The sequence below is a fragment of the Chamaea fasciata genome, unplaced genomic scaffold, assembly GCF_029207755.1.
Source record: "Chamaea fasciata isolate MVZ Bird 193981 ecotype frontalis unplaced genomic scaffold, bChaFas1.0.hap1 SCAF_2, whole genome shotgun sequence".
Classification (NCBI taxonomy): Eukaryota; Metazoa; Chordata; class Aves; order Passeriformes; family Sylviidae; genus Chamaea; species Chamaea fasciata.
Window position 1 is genome coordinate 5,228,284 of NW_027094087.1, and position 26,250 is coordinate 5,254,533.

A 26,250-nucleotide genomic window follows, 5' to 3' on the forward strand; every position below is an offset into this window, starting at 1 on the left:
CCAGCCTGAAGTAAATGTGCTCCTATCCTGGTGTGACAGCCTGGCCAGCCTTGACAGTGGGTTCCAAGAATCACAAGTTTATGGTCTGTCAGCTAGTGCAAACATCCATCCATCAAATATCCCCCACGTGTTATACCTAGAAGACAGAAGAGTGGAGGCATTAAGAAATGGGTGGCTGAGGGAAATTATCTGCTTTGATACATTCAATCTCTAGGATGAGAGAGAGCTGGCATGGCTGTACTGCCCTGGTCTCAAAGATCACTAAAACCCCACCTGTGAACATGGTTGGATCATAGAGGTCTGGTCTGAGACAGCACAGAGGAGATCCTTGTCATTTTTTTCAGCTCTACCTTGCCCTCCAGCAGAGACAGTAGCTCAGAGTTTTTAAAGTTCGGGCTATTGCTTGTTTTAAACCACTAACGGTTTATTAAACAAGGTCTGTGCTCGTGCTTGAGTGGCTTTGCTAAACATTAATGTCACTCAGTAGCCAAGTGTTCCACGGGGAGTGCTCCTGACTTCCCCACTGCCTGTCTCTGGCAGCAAGGTGGCACCCTAAAGGACAGGCATGCTCAGGGCTGACACCTGCCAGTCAAAAACCCACGGTCTGCAGGACCAGTCCTGCCTTCTTGCTGCATTGTGGGGCTATGGCTGCTCAGGTGGCATCCTCACTCGTGAGCTGAAAACCCCCAAACCACAGCTTCTTGATCTTAAAGGGTCCCTGTAGTTTCTAATGGAGTTAAAGGTCCTTGTCCCAGTGCCCGCATGGAATTCTGGGTTCATTCTTTTTGTCCCCTCTCAGGCTCCTTGCTGGGACCCAGTACTTTGCTGTTCTCCAGCTTTCCAGCCTGCAGAATCCCAGGGGATGGGAGATTGTGTGGAGAAAGTGAAGAAGGGCACTTCCTTTGGGTGGACAGGGGGATCCAGGGCCAGAAGGAAGGAGCCTGTGAAAGTTGGAAAGTGGGAGAGCAAAGGATAAATTTCAAAGGAAGAACATAGCTGAGGGAAGAAAAGGAATTTCTTTGGGCTGGGCAAATACATCTTAAGAGATTTGAGTACCCACAGGAATGCTGCAGTGATGGTTAGCAGTGGATTCTCTCAAGGCCTTGTCTCTTAAAAAGACTTCAGGGCTTGGTTACTGCATGGACAAGCAGTCAGATGTGTGGGGGACAGGTTTTGCTTCCCTCTTCCTGCTGAGTTGGCTTCACATCACAGGTGTCCTCTCTGGGTACAGGGGTGTGCAAGGATATGGAAGGAGAGACAGGGAGCAAGTGTTTGCAAGAGGATGGAAGCTCTACTCCCCAACCAGCTCCTCCTTCCTTGGTAATGCAGAGGCAGGCAAGGGAGCTGTGGGAGGAATTCCGGTTAGCCAGTCAATCAATCAATCATTTCCCTATGTTTATTATTTATCCCCCTGGCCAAACCCTCCCCTCATTCCTGCCACTCTGGGCAATGGGAATTTTTGTGATCTCTGAACAGCAGAGACTGGCGGGCAGCCTGATCCCTGCTAGCAGCTCATTCTCAGCCATGTGAGAGGAGAAACATCCACAAGGAGAGATGGAGTTAGAACTTTATTAGGAGAAACCTAGACACAACTGACTAAAATCTCATGTTAAGGAAAACACACAGGTCTTTTTCAGGATTAAAAAAACCCAAATATATAAAAACTTACAAACAAAACCACAGTTTCCCCTGTCTGAGTGTGAATGTGTATTTAAATGTACAGGGAGCTGTACCAAAGCTGTGTGTCAGGAGCAGGGATTCACTTTCAGTGGCCCTAAGAGAGGGAATGGCTCAGTCCCCTCATCAGCTGGTCCCAGGCCATTCGCTTGTGCAGTCCAGCTTTGGGAAGCTGTGGCCTGTGTCTGAAAGGGCAGCGCAGGGTAAACAACAGGGAGCAGCTTGGCTCTGTTCAGCGGATCTTTGACAGGGGGATGTCAACTCTGCACTGAGAAATTGTATCTTGAGTGGGAGCTGCCTGCAGACCTCACCCCCCAGACTCACAGTGCAGCCCTAGGGTCCAGTGGTTGTTTGTCTTTTTGAGACAAAAAGAAGGACATGGTCCATGGGTGATTTCTAGCACTGTGTGTGCTAGGAATGGAGAGGAGAGGATGGCCTGGTGGCAGAGCAGAGCCTTAATGTGAGGACAAATAGCTTGATCTGTGCTGGCTGGCAAGCTTGAGGGAGCAGGGAGGAGCCGAATGCTGTGCAGGACCTGAGCAGAACTCTTTCTGCTTGCAGAGGATGCTGAAGTGTTTTGGTAGGTTGGTGAGAAGACACAGGCCGTACCTCTTCTGCAGATAAGCAGAGGATGCTTTTCTCTCAAGTGGGCAGCTGGCAGCACCCTTTCAGCAGAATTCAGGTTGCCTGAAAGATGAGTTTCAAAACGGGAAAAGCCACTTTGTTTCTCCATGATACTCGTGAGATATATGTTCTCACAGGAGAGTCTCTATTTCTGTTAATGGATATCTTGCTCAGGATTGATGACATAAGTATCTTGGGAAAATTCCCCAGTCTTCATCAACTGGTCATCTAAGTGATTTCCCTGGGGCCAGTCTGCTTTGCTGACTTAGGAATGAGGAAGGGATTCCAATGTTAGACATGAGGCAGCTGTGCACTGGGGACCACAGATGTCCTTATTTAAGGGGAGGAGTTGTTACATATACAGTGTCAAAAAATTCAAGTAGGATTGATTGTGTAGGTAAACTGGTATAAAATATCTGGGCTCAGGTAGAGAAAGGGAGGGTTAGAAAGAGCCAAAATGAAGCAGATGAGAATATCTTCCTTTCAGAAAGCCAACTGGTGTGTTTCTGCTCCCTGCAGGTGAGAGAAGCTTTAGCTCAGTATAACTGCTGAGCTGATGCTGCAAATGCTGAATAGAGACCACAGAAGATGTAGAGGTCCAGTCAGTCTGTTGAACACAGTGTCACAGTGCATACCCACTGGGCAGGAGTCTGCTGGCCTGAGCTCTACCAGCCTAAGGGTGGTGAGTCTCTAATCCCTGTGGGTCCCATGGTGAAAATACAGCTGAGGGCTTCACATCCCGACATTGGGGTCTCTCTTCAGTGGCTGTGGCTGCCCCTGCATTGAGCTGTGAGAGTGCTGTCTGGAAAGGATAGATGGAGGATATTAAAACAGGGAGGTTAGGGGCGAGAGTTTGGAGTCCACTTTGCAGAAGTTTTACTGAGTGCTGGGACAGCTCCTTCTCCCCATCCCTGCTGGAGACAGGTCACACAGACAAATCATCCGACCTTGCCTTGCTGCTGGCACGGCTGGCCTTGCTGAACCGGCGTTTCTCGTTGAAGTAGTTCTCGGGGAAGGCAGGTGCTGCACACTCGCTGGCCACCTCTGGACTCTCCACGTAGCTGGACTTAATGAAGGGCCCTTCCCCAGCAGCATCCTCCTGGCCGTGGACCCTCTCGGTGGCAAAGTTGGCGGTGTTCTGCTGGGAGGCCATCTTGTTGCTGAAGGGGCTGATGAACTTCCCGTTGGGACTGGACAAGCACTGGTTGAAATCCGGTGGTGGGGTGTACATCTGCGCCCTCTCTGCCTGCGGCGCAGACTCCAGCCTGCCGGGGGCCGTGCTGGGGCTGGCTTTGTAGGACCGGGAGCACCTCTCCTTGGCTTTCTTCCAGCCCAGGTGGTACAGCTCGGCCAAGCTGAGGAAGAGGGAGAGCACTGCCACAGCCAGCATGAAGACGATGAACACGTTCTTCTCCGTGGGGCGGGACACGTAGCAGTTGACGGGGTGGGGGCACGGTGCCCGCTGGCAGATGTACAGGGTCTCCAGGAAGATCCCGTACAGGACGTACTGCCCCACGATGAAGGCCACTTCCATGGCAGTTCGGATCAAAATGCTGTAGACGTAGGTGTTCAGCAGGCTGCCCCTGAGTATGATTTGGCCTCCTGCTTCATCCCAGCCAGACAGCTTAGTGTCCTCCGCCACGGAGCACTTCTGCTGGTAGTACGTGCTACTGCCGTTTTTGTTCTCTCCAGCCTCCATTTCTGCCTCCTTCATCTTCCTCTTCTCCTCCATGCGCACCGTGTGCATGGCGTGGCCCATGTACACCAGGGACGGGGTGGAGACAAAGATGATCTGGAGGACCCAAAAGCGGACGTGGGAGATGGGGAAGGCCTTGTCGTAGCAGACGTTCTCGCAGCCGGGCTGCTGGGTGTCACACATGAAGTCAGACTGCTCGTCCCCCCAGGAGGACTCCGCCGCTGTTCCCAGCACCAGCATCCGGAAAATGAAGAGCACTGTCAGCCAGACTTTCCCCACCACTGTGGAGTGTTTGTGGACCTTCTCGAGGAAGTCTCCCAGGAAACTCCACTCCCCCATTTCTGTTCACCAGGAGGAGTGAGAAGTCTTGAGAGCTGAGCACAAGCCTCTGTTGGGAGAAAACAGAGAGTGTTTTAAGGAGGGGTAGAAAATGCCCAGCTGGTAATGGATAGAGTGAAATGGGTTTTTATGTTTTGTGTCAGAGGAAATGTTTTCATTTGATGTGAAATGTATGAGGTCTGGTTTGCTGAAAACTTTTTTCTTATCTGCTGGAAATCTTGTGTTGTGTTTGGGATTTTTTTTTTCTTTTTAAATTCAGCTACTGAAACAAAAAGTGATTTTTTATACATAACTCATCTACAGCCTGCTAAATGAGTTCCCAAAACCTTGAGGGTGAGCCAGATTTATTTTTGATTCAGTAAGTCCTTTCACTGTGATCTGCATATTGCATCCTCTGTGGACTGGGTAGTTAAAGCATCATTCGTCTATCCATAGCCTGCACTCTGGAAAATCCTTAGTAGGCTGATCCCCTGGGAGATAAGACTGGAACCTACAGCCTGGCCTGAGTAGTGACACTGTCAGATGTTGCCTTTGTGTAATACCTGTGCCAACACCTGGAATGTGAAGTGAGTGCAGCTCTGGGCTTCTGAGCTTTATGAGCTCAGTGCCACGACTGAAGTGCAGAGAAAACCTTTCTGTTGCCCACCTGCTCCCCCTCTGTAGGTTCTGCTTTGGTTTTGCGGTGTTGCCAGCTGCAAGTGTTTCCTTTACAAGCTGCAAATGTTTAGGGGAGTGTAAAGACTTTGGTGGGCTGTGCTAGGAACCCTAATCTGCTGCCACCCTGTCATGCCTCCCTGAGAGGGAACTGCTGCAAAATCTACATGGTGGGTCTTGTTCCTTATGCTTTTCTTATATTCTGAGGAAAAACTCACAGTTCAAATGAAACAGACAAAGAAAAAAAGCCTCCTTTGAAGTGCCTCCCAAGGACCAGCAACTCCTGGGAAGTGCTGTTGGTAGGTGGTCTGATGACAGGAAAGGTTTGCTGGACTGGGAGTAAGATTGCAAAGTGGAGATGCAGGAGAGCCTGCTTCAGTTTTGTTTCTGGCTCTGACTGACTGTTTCTGGCCAAGTCACTTAACCTGATGGATAAAAAGAGAGCAGTGGGTTTAATCCATCTTTTGTGGGGCTCTGTGGGAATGCTTGAGCAATCATTTGATCCAGTTATGCTCACCATACTTACCTTCCCAGGGCACTGCAAAGCTCTCCCTGGTGAGAGTTAAGGGCCGGGTGCTATAAAGTATGCACTAATACCTCGGAGCTAATGTCCTCCCACAGTCATTCTTTTGGAAAATAGCATTTTAATAAGTAAATGTAAAAATAATCATCATAATGAAATATTAAAAACACTAGTCAAGGTAAATCCCAAAGCCACGGGGACCAAATTGTTAACTCTCCTTTATTGTTCCTTGTCCTGTCTTTAGGAGCCAATTATTTTTATAGTGCAAAGAACATTTGTGGAGAGCAGACACTGTTAAAAGCTGAAAATTTACTGTAGCAATATTGTGTAGATTTCATGTGAGCAAAAGCTGGAGAACAGATACACTTGTTGAGGGGAAAAATATCCTCTTCTCTAGTTATGTGAGTGATATAATTTAATGTAGCAGCACACACCATAATTCTTCCCATCGTTTGTTCCTGTGCTGTGTCCAGCTGCAAGGATGGAGGGATCAAAAGTTGAATCTTCAGATTCCTGGTGCTGCTGAGGGCTGCCCTGGGGAAGGTGGGGATTGCCCAGGTGTGGAGACAGGGCAGTGTCTCCTGTCAGAAGCCATGTGAGCAGGGAGAAGGAACATTCAGGAAGCAAAGGATGGGGTTTGGCTCTTTCCTGCCCTGGCAGGCATGCTGCAATCAGGCTGATGGAGATCCTGGTGGCTGTTTGGCATATGCAGACGCTTTGATCTGCTGCCAGCCCAGTGCTGGAGGAGCAGTAACACAGAAAATCAGCTGGCCTTTCTAACTCCTCTCATCTGCACTGGTACAAACTGGTGAATGTGTGGGTCTGTCTTTACTTCTGAAATGGCTTTGGTGCAGTTACTGCATTCTGGAAAAATTAGCATATGGCTTCGTTCCAGGAGCACCAGGGGATTAAATACCGGCAGATAAATCAGTGATGGGAAATATTTACAGACTGTGGCACTGAAATCATTGTGTTTGCTTCTTTTTTTCCCCCAGAGTGCAGAAAGGCAATCAGCTACCTACCGCTCAGAGTTACGTGTGTCCAACATCACTATGCTGTAGCACAGCTGTATGTGTGGAATATTCCTTACAGGGCAGCATGAACACTAGTGGGTGTCCTCACTTTTCCAGGTGAGTTTATGTTGTTTACACATGCTTTTTCTTGTTTCGCCTTGCTTGGTAGTGTAAATATGAACACAGTTCTCCTTGGCTATGCAGAGGCTGAGTTTTTCTTTCTGCCATAGGGAAGTACAATCACAAACTGAGCCTCTCTTCCCATCCATTCTCCTGTGTGCGGGTTGTTTGGGGTTTTACAACAGCTTGTTTTCCCCAGGGAAGGCTTCTAAGCCTAGACACTTGCAAATTGTAAGAATCAGGATGTGCAGGATACAAAGTAAAGCAAAAATAAGCACACGAGGAATCCAGAAATAAAAAATATTAATGGATGTGAGAAGAACAGCAATTTACCTGCCTCACATATACACAGAATATTTCAAGAAGCTGTAAATCAGAAGGATCTGAGGCTGGCAGTCATGAGGCTTAGGCTAGATAATAGGGACATTTCCTCTACCCGCTCCTGCACAGGCTGTCTGAAGAAGGGACTGCCTGCAGATGCCTCCTGATCACCCTGCTACAGCCCCATAGAGAGCTGAGGTCGCTGCTGCAAGGGCGTAGGTGGCCACAGGGGAACAGATTTTGGAAACCAGGAGAAGGAGTTTCCCTCCTAGAGCAGCATTTTTGGCTCAGACATTTGATACTCATTAGCGAGCTATTTTTGCAGTGCCAGACCAAGGGTCTTTGAGAGCATCTAGTTCTCTGCTGCCAGCAAGAAAAGAAGGATTGTCACCTCCTGACAGTTTTTCCTGGCTATGCAGAGCTACCCCTGACCTAGCCTTTCTCCTCATAGCTTTACTATTCTTGGGAATTTTCCATATAGTTCCTTTTCCTCATTCCCAGACTACTGTTGCCCTCACATACTTTGACCTCTCAGCGAATGAGCATCTGCAGCCTTTTAAATTCCTAGTTTGGGCTCAGTTGGACAAATCTTGTCTAACTCTGGTGTGACAGGGCAAAGAGCACCTCTGGGTATTTTTGTGGGTAGAGGACAGTCTTGGCAGCAGGGTCATGCATATTCATGAGCGGTCCTGGGCTGTGCCACTGCCCCTTCCATGCTTTTGGCTGGCAGCTTTCTCCTGGATCCTCACGGGAGCTGGGCGCCGTCACGGGATCCTGGCACCGTGGGACGCGTGTGTGACACAGACCAGGGCGGCTTGGCACAAACCCAGCGGCTTGGCCAGCCCGGCTCAATCATCACCTGGAGCACCACTGAAGCTGTGGAAGACTGAGCATCACCCCACAGGCCAAGCATAGAGTCTGCTCAGCTCCAGGCTGCCTTGTGACTGCCAAATTCCACGATAAAAATACCCCGGCGGGGACGGCACCTGCTAGTACGCCAGGCTGGCTCGCCAGCCGTGGGCTGCTCTCTGCCATTCCTTTTTTGCACCACCTTTATCTGCGGGAGGGGAAGTGTCTGTTGCCCTCTGAGCAGTTTTGCCCATCCTCTTGGTGGTGCCACGTGCTCTGAAGGACAGGAGAGCATTTCACATCGCTGCTGCTGGCTCCAGCCAGCACGCTCATTCTGGTTGGAACTAGCCAGGGCTTGGATGAACAGCTAGCAAATCCACACCAGAGAGCCAGGAGGGCTGTTCCTGTGCAATCATCTTTATATGAGTTTATTTCCCTGGGGGTCACTGGGAAGAAAGTTTTCCCCTCTTTAGAAGACAGGCAAGACTATCAGCAGTGATATAAATAGCTGAGCTCAACACTTCAAGCTAGCTTTTCCCACAAGGAAGGTGACAGGAGGTCACCATCTCTGCGGGATGTTTCTAAAATAAAGTGGAGAGTCTGATTATAACACTGTTCCTGCTCTCCCTTGCTGGGCTCACCTCTTCCCTGTGGCAGATCCCAGGGGCACGTGGAGAGGCTCTCCGAGGAAAGCTCCTTTGTGTGAGGCAAGCACAGCTCCCAGGGAGGGGGAGAGTATCAGATTCAAAGCCATTACATTTTTGCCCAATCTCTCTATGTGATTTGCTCAATCAGGTGCAAATGTGTGTCTCTGGGAATTAATGAGATTTCACAACAAAGTGGAAGGCCCAGGATGTTTTAAGAAGCTTGCATTCTGGACACGTGGCTGTGTGTGCAGGCCATGCAAGAAGTGCATCCTCTTCAAGCTACTGAATGAGGAGGTAGCTGTCCCCTCTGGGTTCTGGGCATGTGAACAGTGACATTGCAGTGGGGCATCCAGGCCAACTGGGGCATGGTCAGTGCCTAGGAATTGCTCATGGCTTTCCTCCCTCCAGCTGTGTTATCTCATACAGGTCCAGGGCAGCACGGGGCACAACAGATCATGGTGGGTGTGTGGGCAGAGATCTTTGCCCTGTGCTGACACTTGTTAGGCCGAACCCAGGCAGGAGTGGAGCCCACACTGCCAAACTGTGCACTCACAGCTGCAGGCACTTGGGAAGGACACTTCAAGCTCTGCACTGGAGGTTGGTTAATGCTACTTTACTTAAGGATCTCCAGCCCCTTGTTGGTAGCCGCAGTATCTCATGCAGTGCAGATGTTGTCACCTCTGTCTTGCAGATGGTGATCACTGGGGTACAGAAGGTGCAAACTGCTTGTTTGAGGTCACTGTGTTGGAGGCAGTTTGGGGACAGAGCTCAGGGGTTGTGACTTGCAAGACTGTGTCCTTTTTTCTATGCAGCACTGCCTCTTAAACCTCACGACAGGAATACAACACTGCTTCTACAGCACATCCGCTTCTACAGACCACAGCCCTTCTCTCCTCTGCCCTCAGACAACACTGTCTTCACTGTTCCCTGAAAGAAAACCCTCTTCTGCTGCCCTTCTATAGCAAGTGCACCTGGCAGAACCAGAGGTGCTTCGTTTTGGTTTTTATTTGGTTTTGTTTTGTTTTGCATTGTGGGGACACGTGGTTTACAATATTAAATGATGAATAGAGTTAGAAATGCACTGTGCAGAGTGGGTGCAGTGCTTTGAATTACAGAGGATTTGTGATGCTAAAGCCCACCTCAGCAGGTATCTTTTTGTTTTGAGTTTACTGCCATTGGCTCCTTCCTATGGATATACAATAGACAGGCAACAACCTATTAGGCATTTTTGTCCAAACATCATCTCTCTGGCTTCATATATGCATGCATATGCTTATGATAAGTTTTTGCCTGAACCAGGCCAGTTCTTTAGCCAAATTTGAAACTCGCATCTGCAAATGAGCCCAGAATAAATGGTACTTCAGCTTTTAAAGAAAAACAATTGACATGTTTGCATTGGTTCCATTCTGGTTCCTTGGGTTTGAAGTCCTGTTTTGAGCCAGTATCAGAGTGACTTTGACTCTAGAGCTGAAATCTCATGGAAGAAGAACAGCTCTGTGTTAACAGCTCGTGTCCTAGACGACAGACATCCAAGGTTTCTTATCTTTCTGCTCCTCCCAAGTTCACTGTAATTTCTGGAAGGGTCCCACTGGTATCCAGACCACTGGCCCTACTTGTAGTTGCAGACAGCTTGTTATTCCTTGACGAGGTGTGCTTTCCCCCTCCTCTCCAAATGTGGAAAATCTCAGAGTTCACGAGAAGGAGAGTGGGTGAGAAGATAAGGGAGTTGAATGACCCCTCACCTCCTACACACACAGGCACACAACCCTGACGCACACAGGGACACAGACAGAGGGGAATCACTCAACACCTTCAAGCGTGTACATCAGGGATGTGTTACACACACAAATGATAATAATATGTAGAATATTTTCATCTGAAGTGATGGTGGGAGCTGCAGACTCCCAGTCAGTTGAATTTTTATTAGCTGTCTGTCCAGAACATCTAATGCTATTCCTCCCTCCCCCTGTGCTTTCATATATCCAAATATTAGGGCCAAGCTCTGCCTGATGTAGTCTCAAGAGACCAAGAACAGAAGAGACCTTGAACTCAGATGAGTCAAGCTGAGGGATGAATTTATCCCACTGTCTTTGAAAGGTTGGCATCAAATAGTTACATGATAGCGGTATCCAGGCTTACACTGAAAATGCAGGGAGCATCTTCTAATTCTCTTGGGATTCTCTCTTTGAGAAATGTGGGTCCCGAGGGACCACAACAGATGTGACAAAACTGGACTTGGGATAAACTAAATGAAGGGTCACTGTGCTTTTTCTAGGAAAAAAAAAATCCCCATTAAGTCTCTCTCTAATGTAAATGCTGGAAACTTGATGCTCTTTCCAGTATCTTTCTCTTTGCAGAGAGAAGCTGACCTGCATGAATTTACAGATGATACTAAATTAGGCAAAATAGAGGTGTGGAGATAGCCAAAGAGGGCATAAGGAGCTCTGGAAAACAAAAACAAGCTGAGAAATTTGGGGGCTGCAGTAGTAAAACCTGTCCCTGAGCTCTGCTGAGAGAAGCTGATCTCAAGCACTGCTCAGTCAGTGGGGAAGGCGATGTGCAGTGATGGCAGACCTCTCACTGGGCACAATATAGCAGCAATTAAACCTGCCCATGTGATTTTAGGCTCCTTCACAGACTGCATGGGATGCAACTCGTTATAGTGTTGAAATAAAACAGACTGGAGAGGTAATGGGAGAAGGAGAGAGCTCTCATTCAGACTTTTCCCATCCTTTCTTCCTTCTTCTCACCCCAGTATCTCCCTGTCTATGAGTTCCCCATGGTTTCCCTACAGTCAGGCTCCCCCAGAGAGCGTTGCCTCAGTTTTTTGGCAGTTTCGACCAGCTAACTCTACACAGCACCCAAATTGATAATTCTTTCAACCTTAGAAAGGGGAGTTTTTCAGCTACTATCTATTTCCCACTTATTACTACCTTGTCAAATCTCATTTCTTCCTTCTTTCCAAAAATCTGTAGGATTCTTTTCACACTCCAGCCTCATTGCTGTATCCTCAGTCTGGCTATGTGAGTGGATAATTTTTTGTGCTCAGTGTATGCACCCTATATAAGTGCACAAAAATACACCCCCCTTTGAAACCAACTCATACTAAATTGGCAAAGCCCAGCAGTAGGGAGTTAGGAAATGCCGGGGTTACTGTTCTCAGTAATCTTAATTCAATCTCTTTGTGCCTCTTGGAGTCCTTAACCACATCCTCACATTGTCACCTCATTCTTTGCACAGGATGCCTGCCTTGTTCTGTGCCAGCCTGGCGGGGGCTTTCTTGAACAGCAGCTATTCAATGTTTTGTTTTCTCCTCATTGTTCAGTGGGTGGCCTGTGCCTCATTTACTGTACATTATTCAAGTCCAGCTCTAAAGACAGAATTATTAGTTTCCTCATGGGTTTTCCTATGGCTTTCATCACAACAGTATCTGATCGCTTCACAATTATAAATCTACTTACTTTCATTACCACCCAGAGGTGAGGAGATGGTATTAGATGAGCTGTGCAGCCGAGGAACTAAGGCAGTGAGAGATTAACATAAAAAACTGTTCATTAATTTTGGAAGCTCTTTGGTGATGTGGCTAATCTGTTGGTGCTTTTTTCCCAAGTGTACTTAGCAGTGTATAATGTGTATTCAAAGCAGAGCTCTGTCTGGTTTGTGCTGGAGTGGCAGAGTTTATCAGTTCCACCAGTTGCATCACATGTCAGATACCCAAAAAGACAAGAAATGGGCATTTGTGGGGAAATGTGGCTTAAGTGATTTGCCTCATCGTGACAGAGAAAATTTGACTAGGAAGCAAGAATTAACCCCAGGCCTCTTGGATAGCTTTATCTGATTGCAAACTGGAGACAGATTTTCTCCCATCCCACTATTCCCTCCTTTCTTCACCAGACATCTGAGTGCAGCAGAAGACCCTGGAGCTCTGCAGGCATCACCCTTGCCAGACTGCTTCACTTTCTCAGCGACCCTGTGCCCTGACCAAGGCATCTGCCAGCTTTTCTGCTTCCAAGGGAGAGCAGTTTCATATAGAAATTCTCAACCATTCTCAAATCATGTCCATAATGACATAAAAAATGGAGAAAGGCAGAAATATAAGTGTAAACCCCGTAGTTCTTACATTAAAACCCCCTGACCTCTCTTCAAAGATACACTAGAGAGACTTAAAAGAGTGCATCTCTCTGCTCATTGCATGCTGTGTGGCATGAGTATTTCTTTGTTTCAGGGAAGAGCTAGCCTGTGAGTATTGTTCACAGAGATCTCTCTGTTGCTTCTCAATAGCAATAAAATTGATCCCCCTCCCCATATGGATTCTTACCCCAAATATTGAAGTGTCTCTGTTGTTTTCTGGGAATTATTTCTAATTTTAAGCCTCTATCCTTGGGCCTCATACAACGGCACCCAAAACGCGGAGCAGTCTCCAAACTGTGCTCCCTAATGAGCAGTGTAGTGCTCCCTAATAGTGTAGTGCTGAATTACTCATCCCTCCTTGTCTATTTTCAATGCTGCAAGGTAAGTCAGAAAATGGGCAAATGTGTGCAGAGTGCATGAAATCTGACTGAAGGTCAAAAAAAAGAAGAGAGGCTAAGGTATGAAGTCCTATATTTTCTGTCAGAGTTTAAACTTTTTAATGCCCATACAATACTAAAAATATTGTGACAATATATACTGTTGAGTGGAAAAAAAAAAAAAAAACCCAACCAACCCCAAATACTTATAGTAACAAGAATACTTAACATAGTTCCCAAGCGACCAGAGCCTGATGAGTATTTTAAACCCTGAAGCCTCAGGAATTCTCCTAGGGTACTGCTCTGCTCCCAAGGAAAAGGGGAACAAAGTTAGAAATGTGTGCTCTTCTCAGAGCAGATTTTGAAAATAGCAGCAAATGCAGAATTTTTTGGCTCCTGGTACAAATACTGAATACTCTGAGGCTTCTGAGTAACTGTTTAAGCTGCTCCTAGCTGCACACACATATGCACACATGTTACATGCATGAAGTTCTTTAAAGAGAGGAACACATAGGCAGCAGTAGGGGAAAACTCTAATACACAATGCTTCACCAATTAATTTTGATGGGTTTATTATCATGGAGGGAGAGTTCAATGCCTAAGGCTCATTTATAGCTGAGGTTTGTCCAGAAAAGGCACTTATATGATCTAACAACACTAAGGGTTGTTACGGTACTTGAGGGAGAGGGGCACTGCCTCAGTTTACCTGAGTTGTTAAAAACCAGAATGCCACAAAGCCCCTTAGACATGACAAATGGGCAGCCAAATGACCCTTCAGGAAATCAAAGGAACCAGGACAGATCTGAGGTGGCAATTAGTCAGCAACCTTTGTGCTCAGTGAGATTGTTTCTTTCCAGGTGGGTGTGTTCCAGGGGTACCATATTCTCAAGGTGGGCTATTCTTCGAAGAAGCAGTGTTCAATTATGGAAATGTAATTGCATGATTATTCCAAGTACAAAAAGCAGGGGGAAAGTAAGGGAGGCAAATAAAAAGAAGCAGCAGCTGCTGGTGTGGGAGAGGACATTTGTCCCTTCAGGTCTGCGTGCCTCCTTGCTGAGGCTGCCACGGGCAGTGTCGGGATGGAGGAGAAAGGCATTCATTCCCTGGCGGCGCGCACAGAACGTGTGACTGCGAGATACCAGCAAGGCGCTTCTCTACACTGGAGTTACATTCCCAGGCTCCGTGTCACAGACGAGCCAGGACACACAATGCTCTTAAGGAAAAGAAACTGCAATATTTTGAAAGTACCCTGCGCACTTCAGAATATAGGCGGTTAATGCAGACACTTGGTAAAGTGTTTGTCCCCCGAGAGCCTCTCCTTAGGTAAGAGTTCCCTTCACCACCGTCCCCCGAGCAGCTTGACAGCATGCTGAAACGGGATCTGACAGAAATGGCAATTTGCACTTTATACTGTCTGAGGGAGCATGTTTGGGGCTCTTATCCTGCTTTCCTATACATTGGAATCTATTGGTATCTAGGTTCATCGCAGGGAAGTTACTTGTTATTTCTGTAGCTGCCTGTGGCAGAACAGTTTAATTTTTAAAATGTCCCAAGCCCACCATGTTACTAGTGGGAATTTTTTGAAGAGAAAATGAAAGAAAAAGTAAATTTCTTAAGTTATTTTTTGCCAGCCTTCTTTTTCTGCCTCTCCAAATCCTTTCTTCCCCTCATGCTGTTTTCCCCTTGAGTGTAATAACTTGATCTACCATCGGCACTTCTGCAGTTCTATTATTTCCCCCTCATGGTTGCTTACCTGATTTCCAGTGTCTTGTCTTCAGTCTCCTTTCCTTGCTTTAGCACTTTCCCTTTCTGTAGATAAGTTGAACTCCTTGTTCTCCTCAGTTGCTTCGTTTTATTCCTTTAATATGGTTCTCTCTCTCTCTCTCTTCCTCTCTTTTTCTCCACCCCCTTTCTGTGTCACTTTCTGTCTTCCCCACTGCCTCTCCGCCTTTCCCCCTCTTCTTTCTTCACCTACTTTTCTTGTCTCTCCCACCCCCTCCACACTAATCTTTCTATTTTCAAACCTGGTTTCCTGTTGTTTTTCCTTTAAAGACCATGGATCTCATTCCTCCCTCTCCATTCTCAGCCTCTCCCTGTGCCACCCTCCTCATGCCGACAGGATGCATTCGCTGCCAGCTTCGTGCCGTCCCTTCCAGCCACTGCTGCTCCTTTGCACATCTTCCCACAGATAACATTCTATGGTCTAAGCCTTCCCCAAATGAAAAGAGACAGCCTTGCCCCACAGTTACACCAGCCAGACCCTGGAAAGCTTTTTCCGTGCAAGACAAAAGACAATTCAGCCAACCAAGGACATGTTTCTGACTTGTTCGAGCTTAATCTGGCAAAGCAGAGTTCATGTGGAGCAGGGTCTTCCAACCTCTTCAAATCACACAGAATTTGCTCTGCTGGCTTGGACCAGGGGCCCAGCACAGCTGCAGCCTTGTCCTAAAGGGCACCATATGCTTCCCAGGGGCTTTTTACATGCCCTTGTACTGATAAATAGAGAATAATCTGCCTGTCAAGAGAGGTGTTTTTTGTCACACCACCCTACCACCACCTCCCCGCACACACAGTCAGACTCATGAGCATTTGGGCCTCTCTTAAAAATGTTTTTGACATACCATGTGTCTGAAGGTCTTGTATTTCATGTATGTGTCAAGCTGAGCCTCTGATTCCTGCACATCAGGAATGGCCCAGCGAGGAGGCAGAATCAGAGAATGCCTTCTGGCTTTGATAAAGGTCTCAAAGAACTGGTGGCAGGAGAGCAAGATTTGCACAAAAGACTCTGCTGACCTGAGAACCGACTTGCTGCGCACAAGCTTTGGTGGTTATCCCTCCTGCAATCCTTCCCAGAACATTGCCTGGTGGTCTCTATGCACCAATGAGTGCAGATCATGAAACAAAAGCAGTCCGGGGACTAAAACACAACACAGCTCTTCTAATAATTTTTCTCTCACTAATTTAATACCTCCCTTAGTCACAAGATTGAAAGCCAGTCTACAAAGAGACGGTGCAACTCTTTTCCAGGAGGGCTGTATCCTCACTGATGGTTAGTGCAGGATGCAGGACAAAGAGTGCACAGTAAATTCCCACAGCAGCTCAGTAACCTCCTGGTATAGTCAACTGCTGCTTCATTTCTAACTTTATTGAAAGCCCTTCTGTGGCTTTTATGAAAATAGAAACGTTTCTGGGGTTGTTTCTCCCTCTCCTGTGTGGCAGTTGTGTATCTGCAATGGAAATTCACGGGAAGGAGAATATCATTCCAGCTTTTTGTCTTTCTAGAGTAAATTCCACATAGCATTATTATGTAAACTCATGTTGATTTTATGCCAGTGAGATTGTCAAGGACTTCATCATAGAAGTGTCCAAAAAAAAAAAAAAAGGTGTTAATAATACAGGTCTAGCTCACAGATGGCTTTGGGATAGGCTAGGGATAAGGCTTGTCAAGTGTTTTTCACATGCTGTAGAGAGACAGGTCCTGTGAGAGAGCTGTCTGATACACACTCACCTCCCTGTGTGGCTGACACTTTGCTGAACACTCAGAGTGATCAGGTCTGATTCTCCCTGCTCACTCCTTTGTGTTTGCTGCCCAGGTGTTGTTCCTGAGTGGCATACAGAGGTAATCCTGAACCCAGCAGATACAGTCTGGTTCTGCTGAATGCATGAGGGAGGGGAGAAGGTTTCTGTCCAACACATGCATGATGCACAGGAGGTACCTGTTACGGGCTCTTTCTGTTTTGGTGCTGGTGGTAACTTTGGATTTTGATGCACGAAAATGAAATTGTAGAAGGCAGAGAGAGAGAGAAAAGACAGAAAGAGATGCTGTATGGATATTGCAGCCAGCCCCTCAATGTGTTATCTCTTCTCTACTGCAACCTCTTCAAGGGAAAACAGAGGTGTCCTGGCAGCTTCTCCAGCCCCTCAGCTAGAAAAATAGCTGGTTTGCTCAGTCTTAAGCAGGGGAGAAGAATTTGGACTGCCCTCCCCAAGAGCCTGTTATGCAAAACTTGTTTGACTTGAGTGGGGAGAGCAAGTGGAAGAGAATGCTCCCCCAGACAGTGGGAATGAGGAGAGCAGCTGACAGCTTGCCATGTGCAGCTCACAGATCACAGCAGTTTGTGATGCTACACAATGCATTTTGAAGGAAAGCAGAAATAAAACCGGGAGGGAAAGGGAAAATAAAACAACATGTACTATCCTTTGATCAAAACTTAAGAGCTTTCTTGGATTAGGATTCCCGACCCCCTAGGTAAAAGAAACATAGCAGACCTTATCTACCTGGAGTTCAGTAAACCATATGATATGGTGTCCCAGAAGAAGCAAATTAGTGTAGAAGATTCAGCTAAAGAAGACAGGGATTATTAAATAAATCCTCAAGTGAGTAAGAGACTGGCAGAATTGATACACCAGTTCCTTAATAGGTTGAAGGGAAATTATCTGTGCGGCTGCTTAAAGATTGCTCTTAGGACTGATCTTTTTTTTTTATATTTCTGTTAATTACCTTGGCATGGAATGTAGAAATACTAATGAAATCTGCTGATGAAACCAAGGTGGGAGGTATCATGAGGGCAGAGGTGGATTCCAGCACTACAAGAGCTGAAGGCTCTTTGTGACTAGAGTGATCAAGGTGAGGTTAAGTGGGAGAGTGCAAAGCCACATACTAGGAACTTGTTTGAAGAGTAACAGGAATCTCCATCTCCCAGGAGAGAGAGAGATGGAGAGAGATGGGGAAAGTTCATGGTTCAAAGAAGGAGGAAGCAGAGATGCTACGTGGGGGTGAAAAAGGCAAGCAAACTTTGAGGATGTAGCAGTATTTCCAGTTGCACTGAGTGGAAGTAATGTCATCCAGGAGGATGAGACTTCTCCAAATTAGTGTCTGCAGCGCTGCTTCCCCCCATGCAAGGAGGATATTCAGCCTGGAGCAGGTGCAGAGGAAGGCAATGGTGTGGTCAGAGGGATGGAAGGTGTCTCAGCCAGCAGCGTGTTTACTTATCAGTCACAGCAGTGACTGCACAGAGATATTTGAGCTAATTTGAAAATAGATGTGCTACCAGTCTGAGCTTTTCAGCATTAATTATTTTGCACTGAACTTCATGCTAGTGCAGCTACACAAAGTAATTAAACCATGTGATGTGCCTGCAGGGTGAATACTATAAGGGAGCTTAGTTACTTAGTCTGGCAGAACAAAGGTTAAGAGAGGAGAGATTTGCTGCCTATAAATACTTTTAGGAATTGGGGGTTGGGAAAGTAAGTGCTTGGGAGAGAGCAGAGCTACATAAGCTAAAGGACAATGTGGCACAAGAATAAATAGATATAAATTGGCCATGAATGAATTTAGGTTGGAAATCAGAAGGTTTCTAAGCAACAGAGCAGGCAAGGAGGTGCTGGAACAGCATTTTAGCAGCACAAGTTAGGGTGGAAACCTAATGAGATTTAGGACAGAGTTTAGTAAGTTTAGAAAAGGCCATTTGTTTTGTTCTTGCCCGTTATTCAAAGGGATTGAACCTGATAAGCCAAGAGGTCCCTTTTTCATTCTATTTCCTGTGCTTGCCTTAGTGCCTTATCAGATCTGCACCCTTGCATACAAAAGCCAGGTAAATCTGGAGCAGAGTTTGTGTGATGAGTTTTTCAGCATTGATCCCATGGATATTTAATGGAGGGATTTGTTCTGTGCCTGAGATTTAAGCAAACAAAAAGAGCAAGCCAAGACGATGCATGGAGAAGGTCTGCAAATATGCAGTAGTGTACATGAGAGCTCACATATGAAAGAGCTTCTTCACACAAAAGAGGTGTTCCCAGAGCATCTGTCTTTGCTGGAAGATTGTCTCAAATGCAGCTAGATGCTCTCTTGAGATGTGAAAACTGAAAGAGATTGTCTGAAGTGAAAATGTCTTGTACATTCCTGCCATTGCCGAAGACCTTGTCCTTGAGGAGGATGTCAGGTTTACTGCATTGGGAAATTTCAGAAAAAAAAAAAACCCACCACCCAACAGTGGTTGAGTTCATCCCTACTAGCCTGGCCAGAGCACTGCACTTATTCTGGTTCTTCATAATGTTCCATGCTGGACAGGCACCTCTGGTACCTTCTCTGAAGCACCAAGGGATGGTACCTTCCTGATGAAACATTTTATCTCAAATCCCCATGCATGGATGTAATTGAAAGAGAAGGCCAGAGAGGGAAGTTCTCATACATTAGACCTCCAGAGACAGTTTGAAGGCATCCTCCAGCAGTAGGCAAATTCCCAAGGACAGGCTGGGCCCAAGGGAAGAGGAGTAGCAAAGGCCCTTGAATAAGAACAGTTTTATAGTCACAGTTCCTCATTTAGTAAAAATCCCCAAATTATTCCATATGGATGCAAGTTTTCATCTTCCCAACCCAGAGTACTATACTAGCACAGAGTGAGAAAAGAGGAAACAAGAAACAGAAAGTTGTGAAATATCACTCTGTGTCAGACTCATTTGCCAGTGAAGTTTTCAGCAAGAAAAACTGGAAGAAGTTTTCATCTCTCTGAGGAGAAATTGCCATCTATCCCAATGTAAATGCTCAGCTGTCAGCTTTATGTTACTGGGAAAAAAGTGTGGCCCTCTCACCCCTCCTGCTTCCACTTCTCAACTCTGCAGCATCTCTGAGTAGTTGAGAAGTGCTTTGCAGATGATAATGAAATTGCAGCTCCTATAAACATCCTCCTTGTTTTACAGGTGGAGGAACCAGACCATAGAGAGCATAAAGGATTTGTCCAAAGGATCAGCAAGTCATTTTAAAGCAAGGAGTCCTCATCTACCTAGTCACCAGACATTCATCTTGTCCTGCAAACTTCCAGCTGGATGAATTGCTGCTTGACATAAATATGTGTGCATGCATATAGACATAGATATGTTTCTGAAAGAAAAAAAAAAGAAAGAACAGACCTTTACCTCTTTTTGCTGAGCCTGCAAAGGTAGAGAGGAACAGGTAAAGTTGACTGAAGGGTGGGAGAGCTTTAGCACAGCCTTTTGGTCTTGCTGGAGCCCACCTCTGTGCCAGTGTTCAGCTCCTAAGGAGAGATCCTGAAGTGTCTGAGGGAGGGTGAGTTCACTCTGGGCAGGGCGAGTGAACCCCCGTCAGCTCCCAGGAGCTCAGCCTGTGGTCTGACACTGTCTCGCTGGCTGGAGATCCCCTCCAGCCTGGAGGACCAATGCTGGGGGAGACTCGCTCCTGAGCTGTTCCTGACATGCACTGGCAGCTGTCTGCCTGCTATTCTTTTAAAGGGTCTTCGTGGATCGGGATAAAATGTGATCTTACGCAGGCGGCATTGTGAGCACAACTTGGCTCGGGTTCAGCTCTTCCTCTGGCTCCCAGCTACTCTATTTTTATTGAAGGAATTTGAGGCTATCAGAAAGGAAGTCAAATTGTTTTAGGAAAACAATAGAAAAGCAACTTGAAGTTTATTAGCTTCCTGTCCAGGGCCTGTGACCAACTTGTCAAACTTATTAGAGTGATGGCAGAACTATTTATTTAAAAGGACTAGCTACAGGACCCACAATTTCATTCCTGTTTAGGCCTTCGTGAAAACAAAGGAAAGCCATAAAATAATATCTGAAGGGAGCAGATGGCTAACTGGTAAATGGTGTGAGTAAGGTTGGCCTGTGAGCCATTCATGGTGCTCATCAGTGCAATGGCTTTTGTGGGATTTGCTATCAAATGAATGCCTGGACTTGAATTCACAGGCCAGTCCCATCACCCCAAATTCCTTACTGTGGCTCAAATTTTCAAGTGGAAGCCTGACACCTAAGAAAACAAATTTGGCAGGAAAAGCTCTTCAATTAGAGCTACTGAAAGAAGTGAGACAATGCAGCAGGTCTGCAGGGGAGCCAGGAATAGAGCCCAGGTGTCCCTGACCCTGTTGGACTGCTGGAGCCCCTCGACTGCGAAAAAATATTTATATCCTTCAGAAGCAGCTGCAGTCTGCTTCCCCATCCAGCTCCCCCAAAGCAGCCACACCATGAAGTCACTGAATGCACGCTGGCATGTGGCTGATGAGAAGAATGGGCAGCCAAACCATCAGAGTCACAAAGTGTCTGTGAGCCTGAGCCTTCCTGAGGAGCTTCGTGGTTTGCAACAAAACAAGAAGAGAATAAAACAGGTAACTGAGAAGCGTTTGCAAACTCTACCCAGTGCAAAGCTATACCCTTGTTCAGAGCTCCCTCTGCTAACTGAGTGTTTAACCAGCTTCCAGAGAGTATATAGGAAGAACTCACCTCTCCTTTCAGTGGTGCAGTCTCTAGGAACTCAGGTGGTGGGGTACTGAGCTCGCAGAGCTATGCACCCAGGTTTTGCACAGCTCAGTAACCACTTTTCACATGAAAGGGAGAAGAGCCCACCTCAAAAATTCTCTTCCTCCTTCTCCTCATTAGCTTAACTAAAAGTGGGAATGCAAAACTGCAGTTTTCTCTTGAGGCCTGGGGCAATGATGCATCTTGTACTGGCAAGTGATAGAAGATCTTGGTTATATGTTCCTTTTAATTTATCCAGGTTAGGTGTTTATAAAAGAGTCAAATTGAGTGCATTATCTCTGTAAGGGCCTAAGAAACTGGGTCTTAAAAACTTGGTGATTTCAATGTAAATGCAACAATCTTCCCTTTTTTTAAGGCATCCTTGTAGCTTTTAGAAGGTTTCTGTAATTTTTGTCCCTCTGAGATACTGCCTTGATGAACAAATCAGCCAAAGAAGTGAGCTGAGCAATGCCAGCATCCTAGTTCATCACAGTCTGTAGGTGTTTACTTAAAATTAAGTACATTCTTGAGTTGCATTGATTGCAGTGTAATTTAATAGTCCGGAAGTTAGGCACCCTACACTGCCAGCCAGGCCAGCTTTCCTGGGGGAATTCTGAGGCAGACAGCAGATTGTGGATTTAGTTCTCCATAGCTCCTGCAGGGAGAGATGCCACGTGCAAATCGCATGATGGTGTTCTGTCAGCAGAAAAATATTTTATTTGCACTTATTTGTGGTCTATGTCATCTGGGCTCATCACCTGATCTGTGCTTTGTTCTAGTGAGTGGTGTTTTGATCCTGAGTGTGAGCTGTGAGAGGCTTTTTGTCAGTCTTTCAGGCCTGCTGGACCCTTGGTAGCCCCTGAGGCTGAGATCCTGCCAAGTCTCGGTCATGTGAGCGACCTGATACAGTTACAGCTTGGGGCCATCTGTGTGGGTAAGGTCCCTCCATGTACAAATGTCATACACTGGAAAATGCTGTAGATTGTTGAAACTCCTGTTTGTTTGTTTTTTTCTTCCAGGACCCAACATGGTTTCTTAGAAACTTAGGGAATGACAGCAGTTCCTAGCCTGCTGCACACATGTCTGCTGGGGGGCTTTTCACCCCAGAAGGCTGTGACATGCAGCTATGTGGGGCCATGCTGTGGCACCAAGTTCCTGGGATGTGCTCTCCCATCCTGGAGTTGGGGAGTTGTGCTGCTGCAAGATCCCAGCTCCAAATGTTGAGGCTTTAGGAGAAGTCTGCCAAGGTGGAAAGAATCACAGGCACATGTCCCTTTCTAAAGCAAGCTGTGGGGTAGAAGGACCTCTGCCTGCTCTATCCTTTCTCCACAGAGGGAAGAGAAATCAGGACATGAATCTGCTCTGAAGGCAAAGTTCTCTAGAGCTTTCCCTGGAAGTCAGCTTCAGAGGAAGAAACAGCTGAAAGGATTTGAAGGAAAAGAGACATGTGCTTGGATGATGGTGAGTGAAACTGAAAAGTAAACAGCCTGAGTTATGGGAGGATTCTCAGATGGTGCTTCTTGCTCCCAGCCAGCTTGTTCTCTTTTGTGATGGTCTGAAAGAATCTCAAGGCGCGACCTCCCGGGTAAAATTAAGAACTTGATTAATTGAAAAAAAATCCATGAATCATGATTCTTCCCACCAGTTTTGTGATGTGTGTTGGCTGGATTCTGAAGCCTTCTGTAAAGTAACTCACAGCAAATGGAGGGGGGAGCATGAAGACACTGCTGACCCAAGCAGATTAGAAGGGTCCATTTTGTACTAGAAGACCAAATATCCATGTGTGTGCAAGAGCTCACAAGCCCAGCAGTGCTGTGGAGCAGGGAAGGTGCCTTTTAAGGGGTTTTCCTTCCCAAAGTGTGCCATGAGCCTTGTGAGAGAAGCAGGTAGCCCTGCTCCTTCATGCTGCACTTCTGTGTGGCGGCATGAAGGCAGATCCTCTCACAGGCATGCAGCAGGCATATGGTGTCCAGAGGATTTATCAGAGGAAAGCTTGGAAAATATTTGTACACAGTTTTGCTTTCTGGAAGGGTGAAGGATTTGGTCAATTCAAATCTCCTTAATTGTTTCTCTGGACACCTGGGTTTCCTGGTAAAACCCTGTCTGTCTACCAGCACCCCCCTGCCCAGAGAGGTGAGAGGCTGCAGAGGAAACAGGTGTGTGCATGAGTCACCTGCAGCCACAAAGCCAAGGAAGTGGTGCCCTGGCTTTTCCCCACAGCCCTGCTGGCTCTCCAGGTGGCCACAAGCTCGTGTTTAAAGCTACAAGGAGCGGGAGGAGCCTAGGGAGTTCTCTGAGGACTGAAGTGACCTAATATAGAGCTTTCCCTACCTAGCTTCCGATTTGATTTAATTTGAATTCTCTCTTGATGCTGATACATATCATGATGCCCTGCTCCATATAAATCCAGACACTGCATTCCCATTGGCTCCTTTGCATGCTGGAGCTTCTTGTTTCTAACACAGGAGTGGAGACAAACATGAAGTATGACCACAGGACACCTAAGAGAAAACTATCCCCAAAATTGCTACCTGTACAGAAATGTTTCATTTGTGGGTTAATGTCTTTTATCTTTCTGATTTAGTGATTGACAGATGTTATCAAAATGGGCTTGCACTGTGGAAAAACCCCTTTATGAGCTCATGCAGAAACCTGGGGATAAAATCTGACCAGTAAGTGATGTCAGACAGGATTGTATTTGCTTGCTGATGTTTACTGATTTCCTTGAAATGGTGGAAAAGGAAGAAATATATAAACTTGATTGAAACAAGTTGAAGTAGCTATAAATTCATTGGTTTTGTTCTGAATCTTGCAGGTCTGTTTGGCTTCTTGGTGAGTAATGTGAAATTTATTTTCCTTAAAAACTACCCATCAAGTTCAATTGGGATATGAAAAAATAGCTATCAAAATAATAAGCAATTTTTTTCCTGGTTGGGGGTGATCGGTTTCATCTTCCTGTGTGTGAAAAACAGAAAACACTGCCTAAGCAGTGCACATTAGTAGGATATATGGTTTTTGCATGTGATACCCATGTGATGTGGCATAGGGACTTCCTAAAATTATCCTATGCCTGTTGAAGGAGAGCAGTAAATTGGTTCTTTCAGCCCAAGAGGAACCCAAGAACGATTTTTCTGACAATGCCCTCAGTATTTAGGAGTGCTGTCACCAAACCAGAGACAGCACAGGATGTGGCCACTGAGAGATTACTTCAGAAAATGAGTGGCAGTGGGTAAAACCACGCAAGATTGCTCACAAGAAGCAGAGAATAGGGAAACGAGAATCTTTGATGTTGTCTGCTATTCTCACATTTTCCCCACTTTCTTCTCAGGCCAGATTTGTAAAGACCCATGTTTCTCCCTCAGGGAAAGTAACAATTTAACACAGCAGGGAAGAAAGAGGTTTTGCGATGTGCTGCATGAAATGATGCAGTATCGCTCATCCAGCATCTGTTAAAATGTTCCTAAATAGCCTCATCTTCCTGTATCAGCATTTCCAACATCAATAATTTTATTGGTAATAATCAGTAAGGTCTGGGATTTCCTGGAGGAGGATGGTTGGCTGCATTTGGGGAGAAATTCTAAAGGGCTTTGAAGAATCCTGATAGAAAAATGCTGAGGCAACACCACAATTACTGAGCTGAGAAATCTGCACCGATGTGCAGTTCCCAAATTGTTTGGAAAACATGAGAAATGCTGCCTTGAGAGTAGAGGCTGTGACCTTAATGCCATCAGATTTCTAAGACCTGGAGAACTTTCGAAGTACCACAATCTAGGGCGAATCTAAACCTGACTTAAATGTTTCTCCTGAAGCCCCTGTGGCTGTCCATGCTGGCCCCATGAGGTGCTTTCTCCAGAACTCCCTACAAGCCTCTCCCAAATACTTCTGAGAGAAGCTCTTCTCCCACTTCTCTCTGGTAGGTCTAAACAAATCCAAGCCAGTCTTCCAACCAACTTCTTTCTAATCCAGGTCACACAGCTTTTCCTTCCACCTGAGCAATCCTTTCAATTTCTCCTCCTCCTCCTCTCAGGTCTGTGATCATTCTTGCATTAAAAAAGATACTTTGATAAACTACTTCATATAGTTAAAAAGAATTATTCTTCACCCTGAAAAGTGGGCCCAAAATGAAAACGCCAGCAGGGGAACGACACAAAATTATCTTTCAGCTGCCAAAGTGATGTGAACTGGAGCCTGCAGCTGTGTAAGCAAATAGACCAGCCTTAGAGGAATCCATGCAGAGGTCAGTGGTGATCTGTGGACTGGTAGCTGGCCTGCTTTGTCCAGTCAATCCGCTCTGTGCTGACCTGCATGGGAACTCACATTTTGTTTCCAAGCACAACAAAGCTGTGAGATGGTTCAGCTATGGAAAAAAAGATGATGGAGATGAAGAAACTTAATGTGGTGCCAAACATTAATATTATCTGGCCTTGGAAATGGTCAGAGTTCTCCAAAGATGGAAATTTCTGGGCCTTCTGCTTCCTTTAGTCTTCTGCTGTTACCTCCTGTCCAAGTGGCTGAACCCAGCTGGTGATGGCCAGAAATGCTCTGCAGCATTTCCAGTTGTTGGAGCAGAGCTATGGTGACCATGGTGACATAGTCAGTGTGGATAATATGGATAATGACTGGATTGTAAGGTGCAGTGAAGGAGAGTGGAGACACAGCAGAGAAAACCCATCACTTCTGAACCTTAAGCCATCTAAAAGCCCTCAGAGTTCTGGACCTGTTTGAGGCTTCTTGCATTACCCAGAGCAGCCTCCAAGCAGCTCTACATGATAACAGTTTGTCCTCTGAGCTATACCCCTCCTCAGCTTTGCCACCATCCAGGCCAGACTTCTAGTCTGTCTGGAAATAAAGATGGACTGCTGGAAGAACTGGTGTCAAAAAGGAAGGCTGATCTCAGCTGATAAAATTAAAGAACAAAAAGTTCAAGCCTCGTGATGTCCCTTCCCACTTGAATTATGCTATGATTATAAATTGTTGGGAGCGGATGGTCTGCAGCAGGTCAAGGTTAATGCAGCATCTTCTATAC

General features: G+C 46.3%; 1 protein-coding gene across 3 annotated transcripts; it reads right to left on the minus strand.

Moving 5' to 3' along the window:
- Nucleotides 1–1,553: 1,553 nt before the first annotated feature.
- Nucleotides 1,554–20,168, minus strand: GJA5 (gap junction protein alpha 5). 3 transcript variants are annotated; one of them, XM_066208294.1, is made up of 2 exons: nucleotides 19,887–20,168; nucleotides 1,554–4,385 (listed from the first exon to the last, which is right to left on the minus strand). In XM_066208294.1, exon 2 carries the CDS (start codon nucleotides 4,334–4,336, stop codon nucleotides 3,227–3,229), a length of 1,110 nt encoding a protein of 369 aa, XP_066064391.1. In that variant the 5' UTR covers nucleotides 4,337–4,385; nucleotides 19,887–20,168; the 3' UTR covers nucleotides 1,554–3,226. The 3 variants fall into 3 exon arrangements, with proteins under 3 accessions (XP_066064391.1, XP_066064393.1, XP_066064390.1); XM_066208296.1 differs by lacking the exon at nucleotides 19,887–20,168 and adding an exon at nucleotides 16,480–16,535; XM_066208293.1 differs by lacking the exon at nucleotides 19,887–20,168 and adding an exon at nucleotides 14,725–15,304.
- Nucleotides 20,169–26,250: the final 6,082 nt, after the last annotated feature.